The sequence below is a fragment of the Gallinula chloropus genome (genome assembly GCF_964237585.1).
Source record: "Gallinula chloropus genome assembly, chromosome: 9".
Taxonomy (NCBI): Eukaryota; Metazoa; Chordata; class Aves; order Gruiformes; family Rallidae; genus Gallinula; species Gallinula chloropus.
Window position 1 is genome coordinate 9,559,122 of NC_140094.1, and position 23,742 is coordinate 9,582,863.

Genomic DNA, 23,742 nt, shown 5'->3' on the forward strand with positions numbered 1-23,742 from the left:
ATACACAAGGTGAGAACACAGGAATCATATGAAAAGATTTTGCTTTCATGTGGTCAGGACCCTGCCAGTCTCCTGGGCAGAAACTTGCTTCTGAGCAACACCTTCAAGTAACCTTATGTTGTTTTCCAGACCAATATCTTATTCTTCACCACTGCAAAAGTTAATCAACAGCAACCAAGCTGCACAGAGGTGCCCTGTGTACAAACCAGCAACATATTGCTTTGTAAAATAAATATCCGGTTCCAAGACTCAGGTGGCTGTTTTTCAGGGATGCACATGATGATGGAACTATATGGGTTCAAAATCAAAGGCCAAAGAGAGATGATCTTGCTAAGCAAGAGAAGCTGTCCTCACCTACTGGGTGAGATGCATGACTTAAAGAGCTGAAATTCAATTCTACATCTTTGACTTTGTGCTGTGTGGGTCCAGGCAAGCACATGCAACCTGTATTGGAGGTTATCTGAAATCCACTGGATTTTTTCTGATGAATCAGGTCTGATTGACGTGGTCCCTAAAGATACTGGCATCTGTGTGAAGTGATTCACTTGACTGCAGTTCATCACGGGCACATTTTACGAACTGCAGGAGCTCCAGCTAATCTCTCTGCTCCGCCAAGGAATAAAAGTGGATGTTGCTAGGAGTGCTGATAGTCCAGACAAGAAAGAGACTTGTTTTCTGTTTCTATGGTTGCAACAGCCCTTAAGAAAGATATAAATTTCCCTGCAACAACTAACTGCATATTCATTTTAAGGTAGATCTAGTTCCAGATTCCTGAGACAGAACGCTCTACCTGTTCCCAACCCCACGAAGCCAGAGCAGCAATATAGAAAGTTTCTAATCTCAACAGAATTCAATGAGCAGCATGATTGGTTTGGAAAATAAACAAACAAAACAAAATAAAAAAAAACCCTACCCCAGACCCCCCAAAAAACAACCCCACAGCAAATTTTCAGCCTCTATGTACAAAAACGATGCAAACAAGTGGAACATTCTAGTTATATTTTGTAAAACACACGTTTGGGATCAACAAAACATCAAACATCCAGATCCTAGATTACAAAAAAAAAAAAAAAAAAAAATCTATTGCCATCTAGTTGTCAACCCCAAGTTTAGACAGTCCTTGTCGGAAATCATGTAATTCATCTATCTTCCCGTCTAGTACATCTAAAAAATTCTTTAATTCAGTTTTAAGGTTGGTCTGCCTATGTTTGCTCTCTTCAACTTCTGTCCTTAGAGTTCTGACTTTCTCTTCAAGATCTTTGTTCTTTTGCTCAGCAGCCTTAAAGACAAAAGAGACAAGAAGATGATCATAGAGAAGAAGGGCGAACAGCATTTAACAGTGAAGTGAAAGAAAAAAGTTTGCTTTGACTTCTGCAAAGTGATTAGGAGGAGCACCTCTCTGAGCAAGTGACATGTGCTAGTCAGATTAGAAAGAAACAAAGCCCAGGCAGGAAAGGACACAGCTTAACTGGAAAAGACGCTTTGCATCAGATTTTGTCATTTGGTTGGTATCTTAAAATTCAGCTGGATTTAAATCATGCACTGTGCATATATTTCTGTCATTGCTACAGTTGCAGAATTAGACACTGTGCCACCAATTACACATGGAATTATCTATGGTGGTTTAGCCTTGAAAAACAAGCTTAGAAAATTCTGCCTGAGCAATAATATTGCTTTGTTCAGCATTTTTGCGTTTATTGGTATTTTTTTCAAGTTCCACTTTGTCTGAGCACTCAGCAAGGAACAGGGCAGACATCTCACACTTCTGCTGCAGTCTGTTCTATTACCTTCCCCTCTCGTTAGCTCCTCTGCCTATTGTTCTCCATTACATGTGTGCGATCGCACATTTCTTCTCACCAAAAGCCATAGACAACATACTTCACCTTGCTGAATCAAACAATGTTCATATTTTAACCATTTCCATGACTTGCACTCCTCAGCAGCCTTCCAGATTATGTTTGATCATTTAGATTATCAGAATGATGGTTCATTTGATCTATGGGAGTTTATTTCTTTGACAAGACTGATTATACTTGTTCTCCTTCACGGATTAATTTATTGCATTTAATGAGCCCTGACTTTAACAAGTGATGCCCAAAGCCCAGCCCCTGCAGCCCATCCAGCTCTGCTCTGAGTGAGCACCTCCCAGGAGAGGAGCCTCACGTGCAGAACCAAGCCACAGCGAGCCAGGCTGTGCTGGAAGGAATGACGCAGGATGTAAAATGCATCCTCAGGTGAACAGTTTTCTCCCTGGTGCTGTGTAGCTACACTCATCTGCTTCTTTCCAAAAAGCCTTCCCTGGTGCCACTGCGGCAATTAGCCGCAGGTCTCGGAGTGCTGCCTGACACACATGGCTGTGGGGCAGCTCACAAGCCCAGAACAGCAGAAACAATGCAGGATACAGGATAGCCTGAAATCTGCAGGAGATAAATGCAATGCAATCCCAGGCAAACCAATTTCTGCAAACAGCAAGGCAAAGAAATGGAGCTCTTTAATTACTCCTGTGCTGGGAGGGGCACAGTGTATTCTGCATGTAATTAGCATTTTCCTCTTTTTTACAAACTGGAGTTCTTTTGCCTCAAAACACTGAAGTCTGAGCAGAGAAAAGCATATAGCTACAAGAAAGAAAATAAATGTATCAACTATTTTAAAATTAATTGCTAAACTGTACCTGTAATTGTTCAGACATAGATTCACATTCTGACATGAGCTGTGGTATAACTTCACCTTGCTTTCTCAGCTCTTCCAGTTCCTTTGAAAAGATAAAATTAAAAAATAAAATTAATACAAGCTTCAATTTAAAATATAATGAAAATTTGAGAATATGAAATGACTTCACATATTTTATTGTATTCTGCACGGTATCTGGATATAAAATAATCAAAACAGCATGTCTGCATTCCAAAACACATGCTAATTTTCTACTAGAAAATGACACTATATCTTTTACCTTGTTTTTCTAAACCAGACAATGTAATCCAATCTCTAGCATGAATGCCATTAATTATTTTAATGAAACCTTAACCAAAACCACATACCTATACAAAAGACACTTTCAACAAGGCTGTAGTGCTTCAAACAACATATAGATGATGGCAAAGAGCAAATTAGACATGAATTTTCAATGATATATGGCAGCAAAAAAGGGTCAACGGCATTACAAACAGAATACACAGAAGCATCATTACAGAGCACAGCTGTAATGGGTTCTCCTCCACTGTACAGCTCAGACAACCCCCCCTCAATTTGTATTCTGGCATCACTACCAAAATTGAGAAGACTAGCTGAAAGGATTTAATGAGAAGAGCAATGTGACTTGACAGAAGATCATGTCTCTGATGGAAATGAAGAGCACTGAACGCATTCACACCACAAACACCACCAATGAGAGCAGTAGGGAGAGACGTGAAGAAAGCCTGTACGTTTTACAGGAAGAATGTCACAGCATCTGAAAAGCACCTTGGCAGGTCTAGAGAAACTTTGTGCCTTGAAGAGAGTTCAAGACCCTCCTCCAGAAACTGCCCATGTAAGTGATGTCTCAAGAGCCAGCAGTGGTATATCCCCTCTGAGCTGTACTGACACAGTGCTGCAAGACCAGTCCTATCTGGAAGGCAGATTTCTTGGCTATGAAATGTGATTTCTACCCTAACCTAGAGCACAACACGAGTGTAACAGAATCACAGGTCAGGCCCTTCCACAGAACCAGACAATAACAGTTTTTTCTCAAGTCACCAGATTCCCATGGACATATATCTGAATGTGCATAAATAATACCTGGGAGAGAACATCTCAAAATATATTATACTATATATACTCTCTCTATATATATATACACACACACACACACATATATACAGAGTACTGTATACTTACTTTATAGTATAATACAGGGTGTGCATATTTATATACATGCTATGTATGTGGTATATGGCACAAGGCATATGGTATATATATAAATATTTCACTAGATAGCTCTGTCCTGACTCCCATGTCTTTAAATTTCTCCCTCCTTCACAAAGAGGATATGAGCAGCTCTCACACAGCAGTGTCCAGGAAGGGCTTCTTGCTGGTTTGAATTGCAAACCATGAAAAGGTTACTTACAGGTGGTTTACACCTAATCAAGAACCCACTAATGTAAGTATGCAGTTTGAAAACAAGTTAGTATATTGTCAGCATAAATGGAAGATAGGTGTGTAATAGTCACAAGTCAATCAATTTTCTGGTTCATTTGTTACCATAAAAATGTGAATCTTGAAGAAAATGCTGGCAGAGAATAAGGGTTATTATACATGCTATTACCACAGAAAGGTTGGGAAGAAAGCATGACATTTTCCTTTGAAATATGGGGCTGAAAAACATATTATATTTATAACAGTGCATCAAAATCCATCTCCCTAAACTATTTCCTTGTGCCATCCCCTTAACAGCATTGCTTTTAAGAGCACCAGCAGAGATGCTGTAATGGCACATGGCAAACTTTACAGCACCTGCTGATAGCTTTTTCTCTTCAGCCAGCACAGAGCATTTGGTCACTGTAATGAAGGAAAAAACAAGGATACCATTATTTTCCCTACTGTTCAGGGGCTCAAAGCCATCAACATCGTTCTCCCTAGAAAAATGAACACCCTGTATGTCAAAAATTACAAACTGGGGTACACTAAATGAATCTGAATTTCTCACTCTTGGCATTAGTCTTGAGATCAGAGTGAGACTGTAAAACAGCAAAGCTGAAGACTACAAGCCATCCAGGTCAAGAAACAGGACTTGCTACCCAAATGCTGAGATATTTTGCAAATTACGTCTTTTAATGATGGTTCTGATAACTGTGGGAATTCAGGATGTGGGGACTAGCAACTGAAACTCTTCTCAGCATAGGTCTGCCTGGCTTTGGGCAACTTGTTTCACCACTCCGGCTCTTCTATTAGGAGTAAAGTGTTGAAGATGTTAAAGTATCGTGTTTGTTAACCACTGTCAAATTAATGTGTGCTGCCACAGCATGTAACATACCATGCAGTTAAGACTGAGGAACTCTATTAAACTACTGCTGAAGAGTTGTATGTGGAAAATCTAGAAACGGGTGATACTCTGAGACACTGGGCTGCTTCTGGTTGTAGGTGATCCTGCCCACAAATCTACACCCCAAATGAGAAGCAGACTGAGCCACTCAAACTCCAAAGTACGTCATTCCTGTGTCCAGGGCACTTACCAGCTCTTTGTCCTGAAGCTCTGTTTCCAGCTCCTGGAGACGTCTACTCAACTGTGCATTTCTTTCCTTCTCTTTATTTATTTCATTGCACTGTTCCTCCAGTTCTTCAATCTTTAAGAAACGTCAGACATTAGTTGAAATTTTTCAGATTTCTGGAAATTTGAGACAGACCACTGCTGATGTAAAGGGTCATCGCTCTCCAGAGCAGAAGGAAGCATGGACATTGTTGATTTGTCATGGATCTGCTTCCGAGATCATAGCACTTGATTCACTGCACAAAAATATTGCTTCTTTCATTAAAAAGAGCCAATTTACACATCCAGTAGGAAGCCTGGGGACTGTGTTTATTCTCTCTTGCACAGGATCTCAGACAATCACTCAAGAATGCACAAAACACTGAGCTGCTGAAATAAGCGGGGCTGGGGATAAAATTTGCACTTCACTTCCATGAAACCAAGACAAGACTGTAAGGGATGGGTTTTCTTAACGCAGCAAGGGGAAGAAATCTCTCCAGCACTCCAGTTTTGCCTCCTCAGGGATTCCTTATTATTCTAGCTACAGTACAAGGGACACAGCATCAAAACTTTGGGGGGATGAACCAGTTCAGAACAACATATGCCACTTCGTTCTCTCGCCCAGGGACGCACTTTGCTCTCTCCATACCTCCTCCTGCCAGCCCTGGATTTATCTCCCAGGAGATGTACTTCCCCACAGGCCAACAGGCCAGCTCATTAAAGTATGTATTTTAATTCTCGGCTTCACGTTGCTTTGGGATTACAACTTCCCTCATTTGAAGATGCAGCAATATGCAAAAAATTCTGACCCAATTAATACAGGAGAAGGAACTTCCCAGGGTGCTGCAGTGGTGCAGTGTGAGCACCAAGCAAGGAACCTACTCAGGAGGTTATGCAGACAGCGTTGCTGCACAGCCTTTGTATGACAGTATGACAGCTTTGTGGCTGTAGTAAGGCAGTGTTTTAATAATCTCTTCATATCCAGGCTACAGTTACTGAGATGTGGCATGTTTCATCAGTTAACGTTGATTAGAACAACTTTTCTCTGCAACAGTACAGAGAAGTAAAACCCTACAAATTAGTAGTTAGTATTCAGTAGAAAATAGAAAGTTATGCTAATTTCTTATAACACAATGTTCTAGTCTCTTACTTCTTCCCTGTCCAGAAGAGACTAGAAATAGGAACCCAAATCATGTAACAGTTCATATTAATCTGTTAATGCAACATCAGCTAATGCAGCTCTGGTTTGATCTCTGAATTATCCCTGTGCACACCTAAGATACATGCACATAGACAGAGGGCATCTACCTAAGGAAAAGGTTCCTCCTTGGGGAATCTCAGTGCTAGTGTGCAACCCAGGCCACGTCCAACACTGCAACAGTGCTTGCAGCCTACTGACATACAAAAAGATATGAAATTCCTTCCCCTCTTTGAAAGCAAACACGAAACCAAAAGGAAAAGTGCTCACCAGACTGAAACAATCTGATCTCTACTCCAAATGTGATCCATCTAAGTGAACAGGGAAAGGGAGCAGCTTTTTTCAAAGACATTTCAGATGAACAGAGTGAAATTATCTCTGCGAGTGGTGCGCAGAGAAACCAGGTTTCCCTGTGTCCAGGTTATGGCCAGCACTGTGTGGGGCTGCTACCAGCGCTTGACAGACAGCCCAGTATTATTTGAGGGACTGTAACAATGACTACTCTAAACTCAGGCTTTAAAAATGTAAACTTCTCAGTTGTTCTCTGCTGTAGCCGCTGCCTACCCTCAGTCTTACGGTACTGAGAAATGTGCACAGTAATGGAGAGGAAAAAAGTTTTGACAAGAGTCTTGAAAGGTTTCTGGAAGAGATGTGCCCAGCATTAGTGATGGAGGAACGAGCTCATAGCCCACAGTGCTCACAGCCCACTGTCTGCCACCAGGATTTGCTTCTCATACTGAAGTGGTTCCCAGCTTGGTTTCCTGCAGGTAATCAGGCCAGATCCTTGCTTTTTGCTCATTCATCATCTGGCAGTATTTAAGTGAGCTTTGAAAGGGATATGCAATAGTAATGCCCCTTTTAAAACTTCTGTTTTATCACCCCAGTTAGCAACCCTTGCCAACAGGCAGCTTCACCTAATGCAGCAGCACCAGTCCTCCCACTGATCCTCAACCCTTTGAACTTCCCTGCTCACTGGGCGCAGAGGGGAGCAGCTGCCTTAATGGTCCTTGTGTCCACCTCTCTTTCAAAGACAGAGCCTGTCTCCTAACACACATACACACAGGCACACACACCCCCTCCCACCCCCAACTCCCTTCCCCACCCAGAAATCCAAGACAAGGAGCAATGTCAGGAGCAGCTAACTGGAAGAGGTGTCTCTCCTGTGGGTATGCTCTGCTACCTTGATCCTGAGCTGGTCATTTTCCTCCTTGCAGGCTGAGAACTGCTTCTTCCAGTGCTCGATGCTGGCCGCAGACTCCTGCAGTGCCGTCGTCAGCCGGGCGTTGCTCTCTCGCAGCGTCTGCAGCTCTGTCTCCCACTTCTTCACGTTGCATGAACTGAAAAAAAACAGAGTGGCTTTACCTTGTAGCCCTGTGCATGATTATTCCTCACCTGACTGCAAACTCCCCCGCCATGGTGTGTGTTTACCAAGACATAGGTTGAAGCACGCTCAGATGTTGTTGCCCCTCGTCATTGCTTGCCTAAGGAGAACATAAGCTTTAATTTGTCTGTCTCTGCCAAAATGAAGGGACCCATCAACTCCAGCCACAGTGACCTATGCTCCTGGAACAAAAGTCCTGCTCTCAAACCAGGTTGCTGGGTTTAGCTGACAGCCAGGACCTCCACTGTTTGCAGACAGGGTTTTACTCCAGCACTGTGCTGGGCCTGTCTCACCCCAGAGCGGCGTGGCTGGGCCTCACTCAGCGCCTGCGGCACTGCAGGCCTGGGGGACCTGCTACCTGTGCATCAAGGCGACTCTACGTGGTATGATAATTCAGAACAGAAGATGTCAGGGGGTTGACATTACCTGTATTTGATTTTTATTTTTTTAAATGCCCAGCCTTAAATATAAAAGTGTTACGTAATGTCGAAGAATTAAACTCCTGATTCCCCAAAGCTTCAAGCTGCAGCACAGAGCACGAGCTTAGAGACTGAATGGAAGGAAGGCTTTGAAGCTCCCTACGTGCTAGTTGCTACATGCCTGTGGAGGTGTCTTCAGCAGAAGGAACACGCAAACATTATGATTTGAAATAGGTTACTCTATTGAAATGTCAATAAAGAGAGATGAAGTACTGCAAATGTAATATATGCAACTTTAGAGTCGCACACTGGGTAATGCTGCTTACGGTGCTGCTGCCTTATTTTTTAATAGATTTTTTAAGAGTAGCTTGATCCTGTTACATTTCTTTTCCATTCACAAACATATTCACATGCAAGAAGCAGACAAGGCAAGATCCCAGTAGAGAATCATTCTATTTTAATGTAACTCTGCATATCCCAGTGCCTGTATTTTCACTACAGTTGCAAATTACACTTCCTGGCATTTTCAAATAATTTATCAAAGCAAACGGCAAAGAATGTGACTTCAAGGGGGACTGTCCACAGCTTTAGCAACATCCCCCTAAGACTTCTAAGCAGCCTGGTGAAATTATGTTTCCCACTTCAACTTTTCATGGTTGAGTTAATTTCTTTTTATAATTTTAAAAATCCATATCTATTTTCATCAAAGCGAATGCAGCAAACTCAAAGAGGAAGAAATTGGCTTCACATGTTATCAGTAGCAATTGCTCCCCTATGGCTTTAGTGTTATTTCTGTAGCTGTAAAACTTCACAAATGAAGGTGGTTATAAGAGTTGGCATCAGCAGAATAAAAGAGATCTTATTTTATCATGAGTAAAATCAGGAAAAAACCTAAATGGTCAATATCTCTCAATGTGCTAAAATCTGCTCATTCACCCATACTACTTGCATCATTTTAAATTAATGCAATTACATTTGAATAATTTCTGCTAATATCATTAGCCACCAGATAATCACAGCACACTATTCCAATGCAATTTAGGTATTAGAGGAACTTCACCTTTGGGCTAGAGCAATTTTTAATTTATCATTCTCAGACTTGAGATGTGCCTCAGCAGGACCACCGTGTGATGCCTTCTCATCGTCTGTCCCATTCACACTAGATGCTCGAGTGGAAGATGGTGTCTCACGTCCGGATTCCTGCAGCACAATACACAAACGAACACTGGGCATGTCTGGCATCACCACAACACCAATTGCTTTATGATCGTGATCCCATAGCACTCTACTGAGACCTGGGCTGCACACGCTCTCCTGGCAGAAGAGCAGTAACAGACACATACCCTTTACATCTAGGTTGCAACACTGCTCTGTTTGAAAAGAATGAAAAAACCATAATAACACAGAAAACATTCAAAACAACTTTTTAAGTGTCTTAACTGACAAGCTTTTTTTTTTTCCTTTTTTTTTAAGATAATGAAATAATACAGTGCACCTGGAAGCACACAAAGCACAAACCAAAAATAATACGAAAAAGATACTGCTCCTCCAAAGAGATACCTCTCATAGACTGCCTGGTGGTTGTCACCAGCAGAGAACAAAGAGAATGATAAAGGCTATTGCTAAAGTCCTTAAAAAATGAGTATCCAAAGATGGCTTCTCAGATTGATATTTGTGGACCCCACAAAGGGATTAGACACAAGACGAAGAGCATTCCACAACTTTTTTCTGATTGTGCATCTGAATTTCTCTCCGATCAAAATTTGTCTAACCTTCCTCCAAACATTAGCCCAGGCCAAAAATGCTCACTGAACAGGGTTCTTTCTCACCTACTGCAATGCACAATGAACTACAGTTAAGCTTAGGCACTGGGACAACACTCCGTTCCCGCAATGTGTAAGAAACTCAGATCTCCCTGGACACAGAGACCTTTGGCTATATCAAGGTGTGCTGCCTGTCCCACACCCCACTAACAAAGCACTGCCTCTGCTCCCACAGCACAGCTTTCCATGGCAGGGAAGCACTGTGGCCTCAAAGTCAGTCTCTCCATTGGGAAAACAAACTCCTATGACAGCACTTCAGAAATGCCCAAAAGATGTATCACAATGAATCTCATTGACTGTCTGCTGAAGCACCACACTGAATTACTTTCCAGTGACCCCACGTACTTGCAAGAGTACAAATCAAAGGGTGTATAGCTTTCCCTGCTGTACAACAGTTATAACAGCTCAAGAACTGTTGAAAAAACAGATATAAATGAAGGAAAAGAGCATGGATGGGTGAAAAATATTCTTCTGACAATGTTAATGTCCAGTAGCTGACAATTACCTTCAGCAATCTTCATTTTATATACTTTAAGCTTTCTGCCAAAAGCTGGTACAGTCCATTAGAAAATTTAACTTTAAATTATTTATCCTGTATGCACACAGGCATTAAAGCTAAATTACAAACCTGGGAATGATTGCTTGAGGTCTCAATTTTCTCTTGAGATCTGTCCCTTGCTAGTTTGGCAGCTTCTTTTACTTCTTGGAATTTCTCTGCAAACTGAAAAAAAACATGAAAGATATTTAACTCATTTATCATCCATTAAACTGTTCAGATTACCATTTTTATATGGCTCACAGATCTCCAAAATTGAACAAGTTATTTTGATAATTTAATTTTTTTTTTCCAAGAAAAAACATTTTCATTCTTTGCAGGAATGTACTTTCAAAAGAAATGGGTGTGTTTCTAAACGTGGGGACATCTGTAACTCTGGTCAATCGGAGTAAATACCCATGGACCAAAAAGGATCTATTAGTGTCTTCTGGTTTGATTTGGTTTTGTTTATTTCCTCCCCCTCCTGTTTCACTAAATGTTGACAGTCTATTAAAGTTGAAAGTATAAAAAGACATATGTTTGGATAAAAAAATTATCTGTCTTCTATTCCTAAGAGCAAGTCAATTAAATTAAAGAATGCAAATGAGCTTATGAGACATCTGCAGGATGCAAGGAAGGGATTATCAAGACATAGAAAAAAGCTGAAAAGGATAGATCTGAATGTGAGATGGGGTCATATGAAAACACAGATTTTCTGGTCTAATTTTCTTATTACTGGCCAAAATAAAGGTAGGAGGCTTCAGGGAAAGGCTTGACTGCTTCCTGTAAGCGGGTTATAGCAAGCTGGGGGAGGTTAGGAAAGGGAAAAATGAAGATGAAATGTAACGATCCCGATCTCCACAAGTTGCCGTAGGACATCCGCTCTGAAGCCAGTCCAGCACTTTTGAAATATAAGTAAGATCACAGCCAGTCAGGGTTGCAGGGTTTTAAACACTTTAAACAGTGTTTGAAGTTTTAAAAGGAGGATTGCAAAGATGAAAGAAAAGGCATTAAAAAGAAATCAATTAATATGCACCCTGTATATGAATGGGTAACTTTGTCTTCCTGCTAAAGCAGCTTGGTCTTGCTTTCCTGTGTTTTGAGAAACTTGAAACACTAGAAAGGAAAGACACATTAAAAGTGCATATAAATAAATCTATTTTATTACACAGTTTGTGAATAAAAGGACTGTCATTATATCCTCAGATGATTCAGAACACTTATGACAAAATTGTAAATAAAGGCATGAACACACATCACATTTTATAGTCAAGGAATGGGAAGAATCATTATCCACTTACTAATCTCATCTTCTAACTTTTAGATTTACAGCAGGTATTTAGCATTCTCTCTCTCTCAGTAAAATACTGGGACTATAAAGACTGGTAAAATAAGCCTCCAACTGGTCTAAGAGAATTCTGGATTTACACATGGAGGCACCTGTGCTTTGTGTAACACACACAAATGGAAATTTCCAACAAACACACCTACATTGTCTGCAAATCCCATGGGGGAGCACATCCTCAAAGCCAAGTGAAATTTCAGTTCTAGGCTATGATCTGTGATGAAGCTCATGAATGAAGACTGAGCTCTCCATCCAGCTGTTTTCTATACAACAGCTGAAATCGTGTATGCAAAGTACGTGCTCTGGGATGGCGGCAGTTGCTCTCGGATGGCATGTGCAGTCACTACACGCACAAGTGACTTGATTACCTTTGTATCCCTCTGAAGATCATTAGCCACAGCTACATTACATTATCACCTCACGTGATTCAACTTTACACAAAACGTACCTCCTGCTGTGACAGAACAGCTATAACAAAGTGATTATTTCTAAAATATTGTATCAACAGCGAGTTCTACACTTGGGTTTCTTGCAAATAGTAAAGGGCTGTTTTGAGTCTCTCTTTTACAATAAATCTTTATGGGAAAGCATGAAAAATTTATGAGGGTTCTTCATGGACTGTATGAAATATGAAAAGACAAAAAGAATTGGAAGTGATCTATCAGGTTTTATTTTTGCAGCTATCTTCATAAAGCACACAGGACACTGCTGTGAAAAATTACGTGAGCTGAGAAGGAAAGGTCATTTTTCCCCATATCCATAATAAAAAGTAACACACGAGCGAGCAAAGCTAACCCTCAGGATAAACCTGATAATGACCTCCGTGAACAAGAGATTTCAGTCATCTCTCTAGTTTACCAACACATGTATTTAACACATTTGCTCTCAGAAACAAGTACCAGTAACTGAATTTTTCACAAACTCAGTGACAGATCTTTGGCTTTAAAAGCCTAAATATTACCCTTCGGTCTCATCCTTGTTCCAAACTTAAAGATGGCTGTAACTTAAACGGTGGTGAAAGACTGTCTCTGGTTTTTGTTTATCCCATACACTCGGAAAAGGTCAGGCCATAAAGAGTTCTGCTGTTGCTTCTTTTTTATTCTTAGTTAATTAATACTTACCAGATTTTACTAATAGTCTATTTTTAAAAGCTACAGAGGATCACTTGGCTTGTTATGAAATTAAAGTCTTTCACTTGATTACACTTCTGAGTGCAGCAACACGGTAGTGACAGCCCAAACTTGTGTAGCATTACCAACACTAATTGCTACAGCAGTAGACCAGGCGTTTCTGAAGCTACTGAGATCCAGAGACCATGTCTAAGACTGATGGCACAGCCGCAGCAGCTAATCACGGGCAGAAACCAGAGAGATACTTCTCTCCAGTAACAGATTCCTTCTATCCCAAGCACAAGTAATTGACAAATAATTGATACTAAAAAATCATGTGCCACCTCCAAAATCTAAGTCAACATTGAGCTATCAAAGCACTGCAAGAATAGGGACTGCTTTTTATATGTGAAACTCCTAGTTTAAAAGTGAAATAATCTTCTGTTTAGTAAAGAGAAGCTTGTTAAATATGGTCTCAAGAGGCAACGATGTCTATAAATACCCAAAACCACACTCCCTCTCCTTTTATCTTATTCCCTTCATCTTTCCTTTCCTTCACCCTTGTCCTTGGGCAGACAAAGCTCCTGAAAATTAGAAAAAAAAAAAAAAAAAAAAAAAAAAGACTGGAGTAGGAGAAACACCACTAAACACCACTCCAATAGTTCATCATGGATTTTACGACATGTCTTCCTGTGCCCCAGGGAGCTGCAATATGGAAAAGATTTGCTGCTACCACCACTAGTGAACCTTTTAGTCTAAGGCTGCTGCAGCCCATGAGCACGCTTTGATTATGAGTCTTGGCCAGTGAAATTTAATGGGGACTCAAGGATGCAACTGTGTATGGCACAAATTATTTAAAGGCTGTTCAAATCTGCAGCCAGCTTGTCCCCTGGAGAAAAATATATATATTTAAATAGACTTTCTTAGCATTTTATACATTAAAAAGCATTATTTTGTATGTGTAAATTTTAAGCTGCTGATCTGGCAGAATACTTTATGTCTTCTACTGATAAATCATGCCAGTGTGAGATAGATGAAACAGCTGCTCCCACCCAAAGCAGTCTCATAAATTTTTCATTGCCCTCTCAGTTTGCAGAAGGCTGGGTGATGCGATGGTCCTGTTTGGGAGCTCCGCTGTGCTGTGACACACAGCGCATGCGTGGCTTTGCTCATGGTTTTCTCTGGACGTGCCCTCACTACCAGGCAGGTTGGCAGTGAACAGGACTATTTACTCCAGCAAGTGGCTGGTAATTTGCAGCAGCACAGCCAGTGCGCTGCCAGCACTGATGCCAGCTGGACTCAGGGCGGGGGGCTGCATTGTGTGCTGGGGACAGGGGCAGACGCTGCTCTGAGCCTTCTCCCCCTTGCCTGGCAAATAACACACACATTTTGTGCATACATGCATAGAAATAAAGTCCAGCGCTCCCCAGATGCTGGATACCATAGCTTTATGATGTGCAAAGTCTGGGTTTACTGGGTTTCTCACCTGTATAAATCTTTGTCCCTATGCCCTTGACTACCTACACCTCCTTCTTCAGGAGGTCTGCACTGAAGCACCTTGAATGATTGCAGAGGTTTTACTTAACAGCTTCAAGTGCAAAACACACCACTACCTTTACACCAGGCCTGCCTCTTCCCCACACCCAGGCACACCATTAATTCTCTTGTGAGTCCTGTTTTGATTTGGCTGTAGCGATGTTTGGATAACGCCATGAGATCTTTCTGAGGCACTGGGCGGGAAGCGGGGAAAGGAGGGTTGGTGAGTACTGCAAGAGGGGAAAAACACCCTGAGCAGGACATCAACTTTAAGCCTTGGGATTCTCCCAGTAAATGTGAATGGTAATTAGGTTACTACGTCACTGAATGCAGCTTTCATTAATGGCTCAGGTTTAATTTGAACTGCTTTTCCCTATGGGTCTGGATTAACGCTTATGTATCTCAAGAGAAGCAAGGCATTAGAAAGAGGCAGTATCTTTTATTAGGCCAACCAATACACTTAAAAATGCAGGTGTCTTTAGGTTCTGCTAACCTGCCCTTATATCTATTTATTATTCATTGTTTTCAGCAGACATGTTTCAGCTTATTTATTTATTTAAAGCCACGGCTATTGATGTCTGGTTTAGAGGAGGTTTTGTGTGCCTTCCCAGTTCCTGACTAAAACCTTCAATTATTTGCAGTAAAACTGGCAAGCTTTAATTTATATCTTTTATAAGAGTATAATGATACCAACATAAAATGAAACTTGATTGATTTTACTATTCCAAATACACTTATACATTTGTAATCTTTCCACCATCTCTGATCTTTAGTTCTAATGGTTCAATAATTAAACTGAGGAGCATGGATGATAAGGGATATTTTGTCCCATTGCTTTGCAGGGTGGTAATCAACCAGGTTTTTTTTACATTTTCCATCTAGGTAACTGTCAGATTTTATTTTTTTTTAATAGATAATCTCGAGCCATTTTCAGAAGTGCTCCCCTTAAACTCTCCTTCAATATTCGAACCAGTAGCCTTTCTGATGATTGGAAAGCTTTTCCTGCAAGTAGGAGGGTGTATTACCAGCAGTGGGCTCTTCAGCAGATCCTGCAGGGCGAACAGAGGTGCAGACTGATATGGAGAGAAACACAGCTGGTGCTGGGGCCCCTGTGTCCATGCAACATGTTCTTCAGATTGGCTCTAGTCTGGCCTAGATTGGCTTTCTGATACCAGCATTAAGTTTCTTCTAAGTATGTTTGGACAGTTTTGTTGAATATAGAAAAATCTTCCTGATTAGGGTGCAAGAACCTCCACATGTGCCTTTGCCTTGTCATATCTCTTGTCTCCTGAGCCAATTTCAGTAATGTGGGATTAAAAATTACCATCTCAAGGTGCAAATTCTTTCATTTGGTGTTCAAAGGTCGCACTGTATCATCCTTATCAGTTGCTCAAAACAAAACTATTTCCCTAGCTCCACTTTAACCCTTCCATATTCCCATACTACTTATTTAGCTATTACAAACACCTCTTTGCCACAGGAGTGGAGAATATGTGTAGGTGAAATGAGCAATCCTCTACATTTGGTTAAGCATCATAAAACATTACCACTGCCACCATCCCAATTTTAAAAAACAGATTTATGTATGATTGGTTGGGTAGCATTAGCATCCCAGGAGAGCACATTATTGCCATGGCACCTCTATGGACATCCCAAGTCCAAAAATAATGTAATATAAAAAGTAAGATATGCTTTATCTTTAAGAAATACTTGCAAAAAATGTAGTTCTCTGGACACGGAAAAAATTCTGTAAGTCAGACATAGTAAAATAATCCTATTACAATTCAGGTGATGGAAAATTCCAGTGCAATGGCATGCCATTGCTATTTTAGACACTACAAGTAACACAAAAGGCAGCTCTAGACTTTACAATCCTCCTGCTGCACCCAGCCCCTGGTCCCAAGAAGTGCTGCATCAATATCAAGCCCGGGTCTGGGGTGTAGCTGTGAGACACAGCTCTGCCAGAACCTGGAGTCAGATCTCCCTGGCTACTCATGCTCTCTCTGTGCCACAACTGTCAGGGCTGCAAATCACATTGCTGAGCTACAATGCCAAAAACAAAGTATTGCTTTATCCCAGATGAATTTATCAAGAGCATGATGGGGAGATGCCCAGAAAATACTTCAGAGTTCAGGTTGTTTCTGTGAAGATCTGAAAACACAAGTGCTTCCAGCCACACTGGGTAAGGAGCAGTCAAGTTCGCCTCATTAGCAGCATTGTCAGTGGTCAGATTTAATTTATAGTTTTGACCACAAAGTTTGTAATACTGCCTGGATCCTTATATATGGACACAGGGTAAATACAGAAGTTAGGCAGCTTGCACAGATGGAGATGACCTGTTGAAGCATGCAGCTCAGAAGAGGTTGGATGGGTATATGCAATTGCTCATTAACAAGAAACAAGCCTTTGCAGAAATTCAGTGAGCCTCAGTACCTTTGTCAGCTGCTGCTCGGAGGGAAAGCCCAAGCCAAACACAGTATTTGCTCTGCTGTCTGCCCACTGGCCGAACTTCTGCGATGTTTTAGTGAAGGTCATGTTAGGTGTGATTGTGCTGTTGATGATCACCTGTTTAAAAACAGATTAAAAAGAGAATTAAAAAGTAGCAGCCACATTAGAAATGCATATCCTAGCAAAACAGGATCCTATCACCCACAGTGATTAGCACTGCATATTGGGAAAACTGCTGTATTCAGAAGATTTTTCCCCTGAAGCAAAACAGTTTCTATCTTATCTTACTGATGCGGCAATTCTGATGTTTTGTCTTCTTTTTCCAAAGCACTATCACAGTCCTGCAGTCAAACACAGTTGCAGAAGCATCACTGAAGTCAAAGGAGCAGCAGGGACAGGAGGTATAAAATTACCCTGACAGAATTGCAGGTGCAAAATCCTCTTTTTTTTTTAACATGCTGCAAGGGTACATGGCCACCTCTACCTCCCTGCCAGGCACCTGGCATGACCCAAGGTGTCCAAACACAGTGTCAACCAGCAGCACCTGCTCTCAGACCAGAAAAGGAAAGAGATATTTCTGCATTTCTCCATTTCTCAGGCCTCCACAGGAAGGATGCCACAGACATGTCAGCAATTAAAAAAGCAAACAGACAAAAACACGAAGACAAAGAGAAACTGATAGCTTAACAGTGAGCTTAACTTGGGAGGGCTGTGAAGTTGATACCACGCATGCAGTATCTAATGTGGGCCTCTTCAAGACAAATATCCTGCCACTTAGTTATCTAACATCTGCTTCACCAGCAGCAACCTTAAAAGCAGCAGTGGTTCCTGTAATTAAAGAAATGGCCAACAAGAGGAAGGCTGCTGGGATGAGGTCTCTAAGGAACTTAATGGAACAGGCATAAAATGTAATCTTGCAAAAAGGAATGAGATATATGTCAGTTCATTATCAAAAATCTTAACTTGATTTTCAAGATACATTATTATCTGAGTCTAGAGACTTCTTCCCCTGGAAATTAATTCATGTACAGTGTTCTTTCTGCTAACAGAATAGAGCTTTCTTTAGTAATGCATACCATCATTTCCAATATGCAAATTATGCAGTAATTAAGCCAAATCTGTGGGACAGTTTAATTAACATGATCAGGAAGTATCCTGGCAACATCATTTACTATGTATTCCAGGCAGGTTTTTTTTTTCCTAAACTATCATTTACATTTAGCAAAAAGTATGAATTAAATTTCTCAGAGAAAGATCCTTCCTTGCCCAGTCCCTTCCCTAACTTCTGATCTCTGTGCTGATGCTTTTACTTTCTTCCTGAGAAATCGCTGAGCTCCAGTGGTTCCTTCTTTTGCATCATCACTTTCAAACAAACATACCATTTTCTGCCATTTCCTACCACCGACAGTTTCACCAAAAGGATCAAGCCAGGTGGCTGGTACCCCTGGAATTGGTTTTTTGCCTGGGAATAAAGAGGGCAAGAAAGGGGGAGATGCCAACACACACCATCCAGACATCAGCTTTCAGGGTTGAAACATCCCTTTGAGGGCCTGGTTGACAGGCAGAGGGGCTGCCCAGACCTGCTCTCCTCTGGCTAAGATACACGAGGGAAACACAGCCAATATAAAATCTAAATGTGATTTCAGAGACTTGAATTAAAAGAGTATCAAAGATTTTATGTAGGGTTTTGACAAAGGAAAGGGAGCATGATAATAGGAGAATTGCACCATACAGAGTCATAAGAACAGGGGAAAATCTATCATCAACCCAGAAAAATCAGGATGCTTTCCAAAAACGTTAAGGGAAGTGGTTTATGTGTATTTCCTCTTTAGAAAGCTTACCTCAGACAGACAGATTCCTTACAAATGTTTAGCTTCAAGTTACAGAGTTTCTAAAAACTTCTAAAAAGCTCTGAAATACCCAGACATTTCAAATGACAAAAAGTATTACTTCAGTCCTACTGTGCCTATCTAATTAGATATCTGTGGGGGAAAAACTAATAAAGTGACCCATTTCATTGAAAGGTGAAAGCCTCACTTGCTGGAAGCAGACTCCAAGAATAATAAAATTCTTCCATAACTCCTACAATAATAATGGAGTAAATACAAATAGATTAAAAAAACCACACCAAAGATCTTTTAGACCACAGTCCAATGTTATCAAAGACATGATAAAAGGCATAATCAAGCCTGCAAATTGTAAACCAAGAAACATCTACTGCACGATGAAATGCACTACATTATCCTAGACCTTGGGATAAGCTATTTTTTCCTATAGCCAGCACAGAATCCAAGAAAATGCTGTGGTGATCACACACCTTCAAGAAAATGAGAGTTCATCTATTAAATTTGTAATAAGCTGCAATTAGTGAAACAGCCTGGAAATCAGCTATACCTTTTGTTTCCTTAAATCCTCCTGTCAGTCAGGCACTTCAGAAATGCTGCATTCCTACAGAGAAATGAAAACCTAAGGAGATTAACTCAGAGCTGATGGAAACAGTTCAGAGGAGCTGGATGCTGTGGGTACGTTGCCTTTATCTATCCTGTCCTCCTCCCCATTCTCACCCCATTGCTCTGTCACACTTACCAGAAGATGCTACAACATTAAATTTGGGGAACATCAGCCTGTCTGTTCACTTCCCATGTAAATCTGGTCATCATTTCAGAGCAGAGACACTACAGTGGCAAGGGAACAACTATCTTGGTTGTCTTGAAGAGAAAGAAAGGGCCTTTTGGTTTCCAGGGATGGTGGAAATTGAGGTCTGCAAGTACTCCTGCCAAGTAAACCAGCCTACACCCCCCTAAAATGGGCTCACTCTTGGCTGTGTGAGACCAGAAAGGAAGTTGACCCATCTCCCAGGCAGAAGCTCTCCAGCTGAGGCAGAAGGTGTCCAGCTGGGGCAGAAGGCAGGGAAGATTTGTGGCCACTACAACAGGAAGCCAAATCTGGAAAATTTTCTTTTTTCATGAAAGGATAAGCCTGAATTTTCAAGTTTCAAAGGATGAAGGAGCTGAGAGGGAGCATGCAGGAGGGAAAGGGTGTGTTTGAAAACTGCTGCAGGCAGGATGAACCTGCAGGCTCTTTTCCACCCTTACCTACAATCCAGTATTATAATTCTGTAAGAAAAGGCCACTCGTCAATTCAAATGGGCTCTTATGAAACAACTTTGCATTTGGTCCTCATTCATATAACACACACACGGTGCAATTCTGGCTGCATCAGAAAATGGAAAAACCTTGCAGGCTTTCATCCAGGGTAATGGATTCAAAAGACAAACTACTCTCTAATCAAATGCAATCAATCCCTGAAGTGGTTAAAGAGTTCTCCCTGAAGACAAGGCAAAGAGGAACACAATATAATAAGCACCTTACAGAATTATAAACTCATTCATCATACTGAGTTGTCTACATGTGGTTAAAAAAAAACTGCCTTTGCTCTCATCTACATGCAAGTGAATCAGAGGGCAAACATTCCTGAGACATCCACGTAAGCCAAACAAAAACCTCACACTAATTTCACTTCATTTGGGAGAAAAGGAATCCTGACAGATCTACTTTTTTTATTTAAAGATGACACAGAAGAATTTTCACAGGACAAGGTAGCACTACATCAACCAGAAATGACTCCAGACACTTAGACACACACCAGGTAGGATCAGATAAAAGTGAATGCAAATAAGTGGGCGTAGAACAGCACATTCATTGGCTGTAACACACCCATCCTGCTGCTTTCCCATGGAGAGAAACTGCCAAATAAATCAAGCAGGGAGAGTTCACAAGATGACCTCAGCGTGTAGAAGGAAAAAAAATGTGTTGGCAGCTCCTGCTGTGTATAATATATCTAGATATATATATCTGCCTCTTATGTTAGGGGAGGCTTCAGGCTCCCCTCCCGAGCTTGCCATATCACAACACCACACAAAGGGAAAAGCTGACGTGGCTCCTACAAGTACATTTCCCTAAGTCACCGTGTGGTTAATGTCAGGTGAACGTGTGTCAGCTGAGGGAGCGGAGCTGGAGCAGCTCTCAGGGTGTGCCAGCTTGGCTCACAGCATACACCATGGTTGCATCGGCCCTGGCTCACCAGATTTGCAAGAGGGAAAAGCAGAGATGAGAGCAAGCTCAGCTCCAAGGAGAGGAGAGCAGCTACTAGGGTGGGCATTTGGCAGAGCCACTGGCACAGCCCCAAGGAACCAGGCTGATGTGCTGTCAGGAATCCACCAGGATGCTTCCTCTGAGACACCTGCCAAAGGGGACGACGAGCCAGCGCAGCCAGCCCTGCCACAGGCTTCTCTGCCTGGGAAAAGACCGAGATAACAGCTATGAAACAGCTAACTAACATATTAGCAAAGGTATTTTGGAAGTGTGTTAAATCAGAAAAGGCCCCTTATTCTGGGACAAGAGTTCCAGATTAGAAATGTCCTTTAAACTCCTATCATCTGTTACTCTGAAGTAACCTCACCTCCAGAAAAGACCTAAGGCTCAAAGCCATAGGATCTACTCATTTAGAAGTCACTACATTAAAACTTCCCCATTTCATTTTCACACTTCTGAATATGTGCTTTCCAGTTTGCAGCCCTTGTGAAATTTAATTTCCCCAACCCACCAGGCTGTTAATCTTCACTAAAGATGTATCCCAGTCTAAAAACAGAATTGAAGAAGGAAAGAAGCTGCTAATCCTCTGACCATAGCTATCACAGGCTCAGCAGGTTCTTCCAGCCCATCAAGTCCATGTGAAGCAGAAGGGCTTGTGTGCCTGGATGTGAAGATGAGACAGGGGTGGATTTGCAGAGGAATTCTCCCTCTATCCCACATGTTCAGCAATTCCCTCAGGGGAATACCCATTGCTATCTACTACCATTCCTACCTCTGCTGACAGCTTAGAGGCTTAAATGTAACATCTTTTCACCGATATGTCACTGGTGATAAACCGATCAGCTCATTTCTAGCCCTACAAAGCCAGCACACGTGCACATGCACACATACACACACTGGTGATGGAGACAGTGCTATTAATAGAAAAAAAAGAGAGTCCCTTGCTGAGGCCACCAAACAGTACAGCCAGAGCAGCACAAAGATGCACTCACAGCAGCATAAGAACCTGGTGATGAAACTTGGCCAAAACAGTAAACCTGTAATGCAGGAGGATTAATTACAGCAGTTTTACAAACCAGGGGCATCAGATGTGATCAAATCTTTTTCCACACCCTTCCTGCTAAGTCTTTATATAGAGTGCCCACCACCACCACCCCCCCACACCCCTCAAAAAGAAAAGCAAAGCCTGGGAAAACTCAAAGCAGCAATAGCACTTACTTCATGGCTTTGCTTTATCTGCTGCACCTGACACACATGTGATGCTTTACCAGGGACAGACTGATGGTATGGATCAATTAGGTGGGATAGACTGTAAGCATGTGCTAAGAAGAGCTGTCTGGTTTTGCTGTTCCTCCTGCTCTGCTCCCTTGCTTGTGCATGACTGGAAGGACCCAGGGCATGGTGTAGGCAACAGTTGGCAGGAAATCTACTACTAGTCTTTTGCTCTGGGTACCCACCATTTTATCCCTACGTGCCAGCAAGCCTGGCCAGCCCCTGCTTTTCAAGAATTACCGTTCTACACAGTTAACCAGGACAGCTGTTACTGCACCCATCGATGGACTCTGAAAGCTTCCATAGCTAAGTCATGTATTTCTGCAGGAGGCAGGAATGGAAGGGAACCACAGTGATTCATCTGCACTCTGCTAAGAGGAAGGTGCCAAGACACCTTGCAAGCCACAGGGGACTCTGTGCAGTCCGAAGCATTTACTTCCCAACCTGAGCTACCTCTGCAGAGACGAGATCCACCTTTTGCAGTTAAAGTATCTCACAGGCTGCTGCAAAAGGGCCATTGCTACAGTTGCACACAGCTTCTTTTTTTTTCCCCTGCATCACTTTGCATCCCCAGGATAATTCAATGAACGATGATGTTTATTTTTAACCCCAAAGGCCAACAAATCAGACAAAAACCATACAGCTCTTGTCGTCCTTCATGAAGAGAGGTGTAAAAATAGTGCATGCCCCCCCCACCTCCCCCAGCAAAAAGACTAATAACTGTTTTTCCTCTGGTAAAATATTTCTGTTGTAAAGCCCTCATTGCAAACCTGTCTAAATGCAGCAAAAGTGGGTTCATGATTATGTGAATTCTATTAAGTAAATCTCCTGCTACACCTACTCCATTGCGCTCTTTTTCTTCCCAAGGTAATTAACATCTCTGCAGAGTTGGCTTCCCACCTCCTCCACCCAGTCTAAATCTCTAAAATCTCCTATTTTTGCTTTGACATCTGACTAGAATTTTTTTCCTTTTAGGCCCAGCACACACATCCACCCACCCACACGATTCAAAGCACCAGCAGCTGTTTCATGAAGAAAATCTACAGCAAGGATTTTCAAACCTTCTACACTGGAACAAATTGTTACCCAGGAATTTCATGCAACACTTTATAAAATATATAAACCAAGATGCTCATGTGTTGTTGTCACATGAGAAATAAGGCTTCTAACTGACAGAGATGGGGAGAAGAACACAGTGGAGATTATGAATTATTTTCCTGGTGACTAAAAATGAGGTGAAGGAGAAAGTTGCATTATCTACAATTCGATCACAACCCAAAAAAAACCCCAGATAAATCACACTCAAGCTTTGCAGGCATATAGTCTTTCTGTAGAGTATAACCACATCCCTATATGAATCA

The 23,742-nt window shown here is 41.6% G+C and overlaps 1 protein-coding gene across 1 annotated transcript in view; it reads right to left on the bottom strand.

Annotated features, from left to right (window-relative positions):
- Positions 1–988: 988 nt before the first annotated feature.
- The window catches only part of HOMER2 (homer scaffold protein 2), a gene marked incomplete at its 5' end in the record, with an annotated part of 57,619 nt that continues 34,865 nt past the window's right edge, over positions 989–23,742 (bottom strand). The window contains 7 exons of the mRNA XM_084268180.1: positions 989–1,279; positions 2,672–2,752; positions 5,208–5,318; positions 7,600–7,756; positions 9,280–9,419; positions 10,671–10,763; positions 17,001–17,132. Coding sequence (XP_084124306.1) covers positions 1,091–1,279; positions 2,672–2,752; positions 5,208–5,318; positions 7,600–7,756; positions 9,280–9,419; positions 10,671–10,763; positions 17,001–17,132 — 903 coding nt within the window. The 3' untranslated portion in view covers positions 989–1,090. The remainder of the gene's footprint in view (positions 1,280–2,671; positions 2,753–5,207; positions 5,319–7,599; positions 7,757–9,279; positions 9,420–10,670; positions 10,764–17,000; positions 17,133–23,742) is intronic.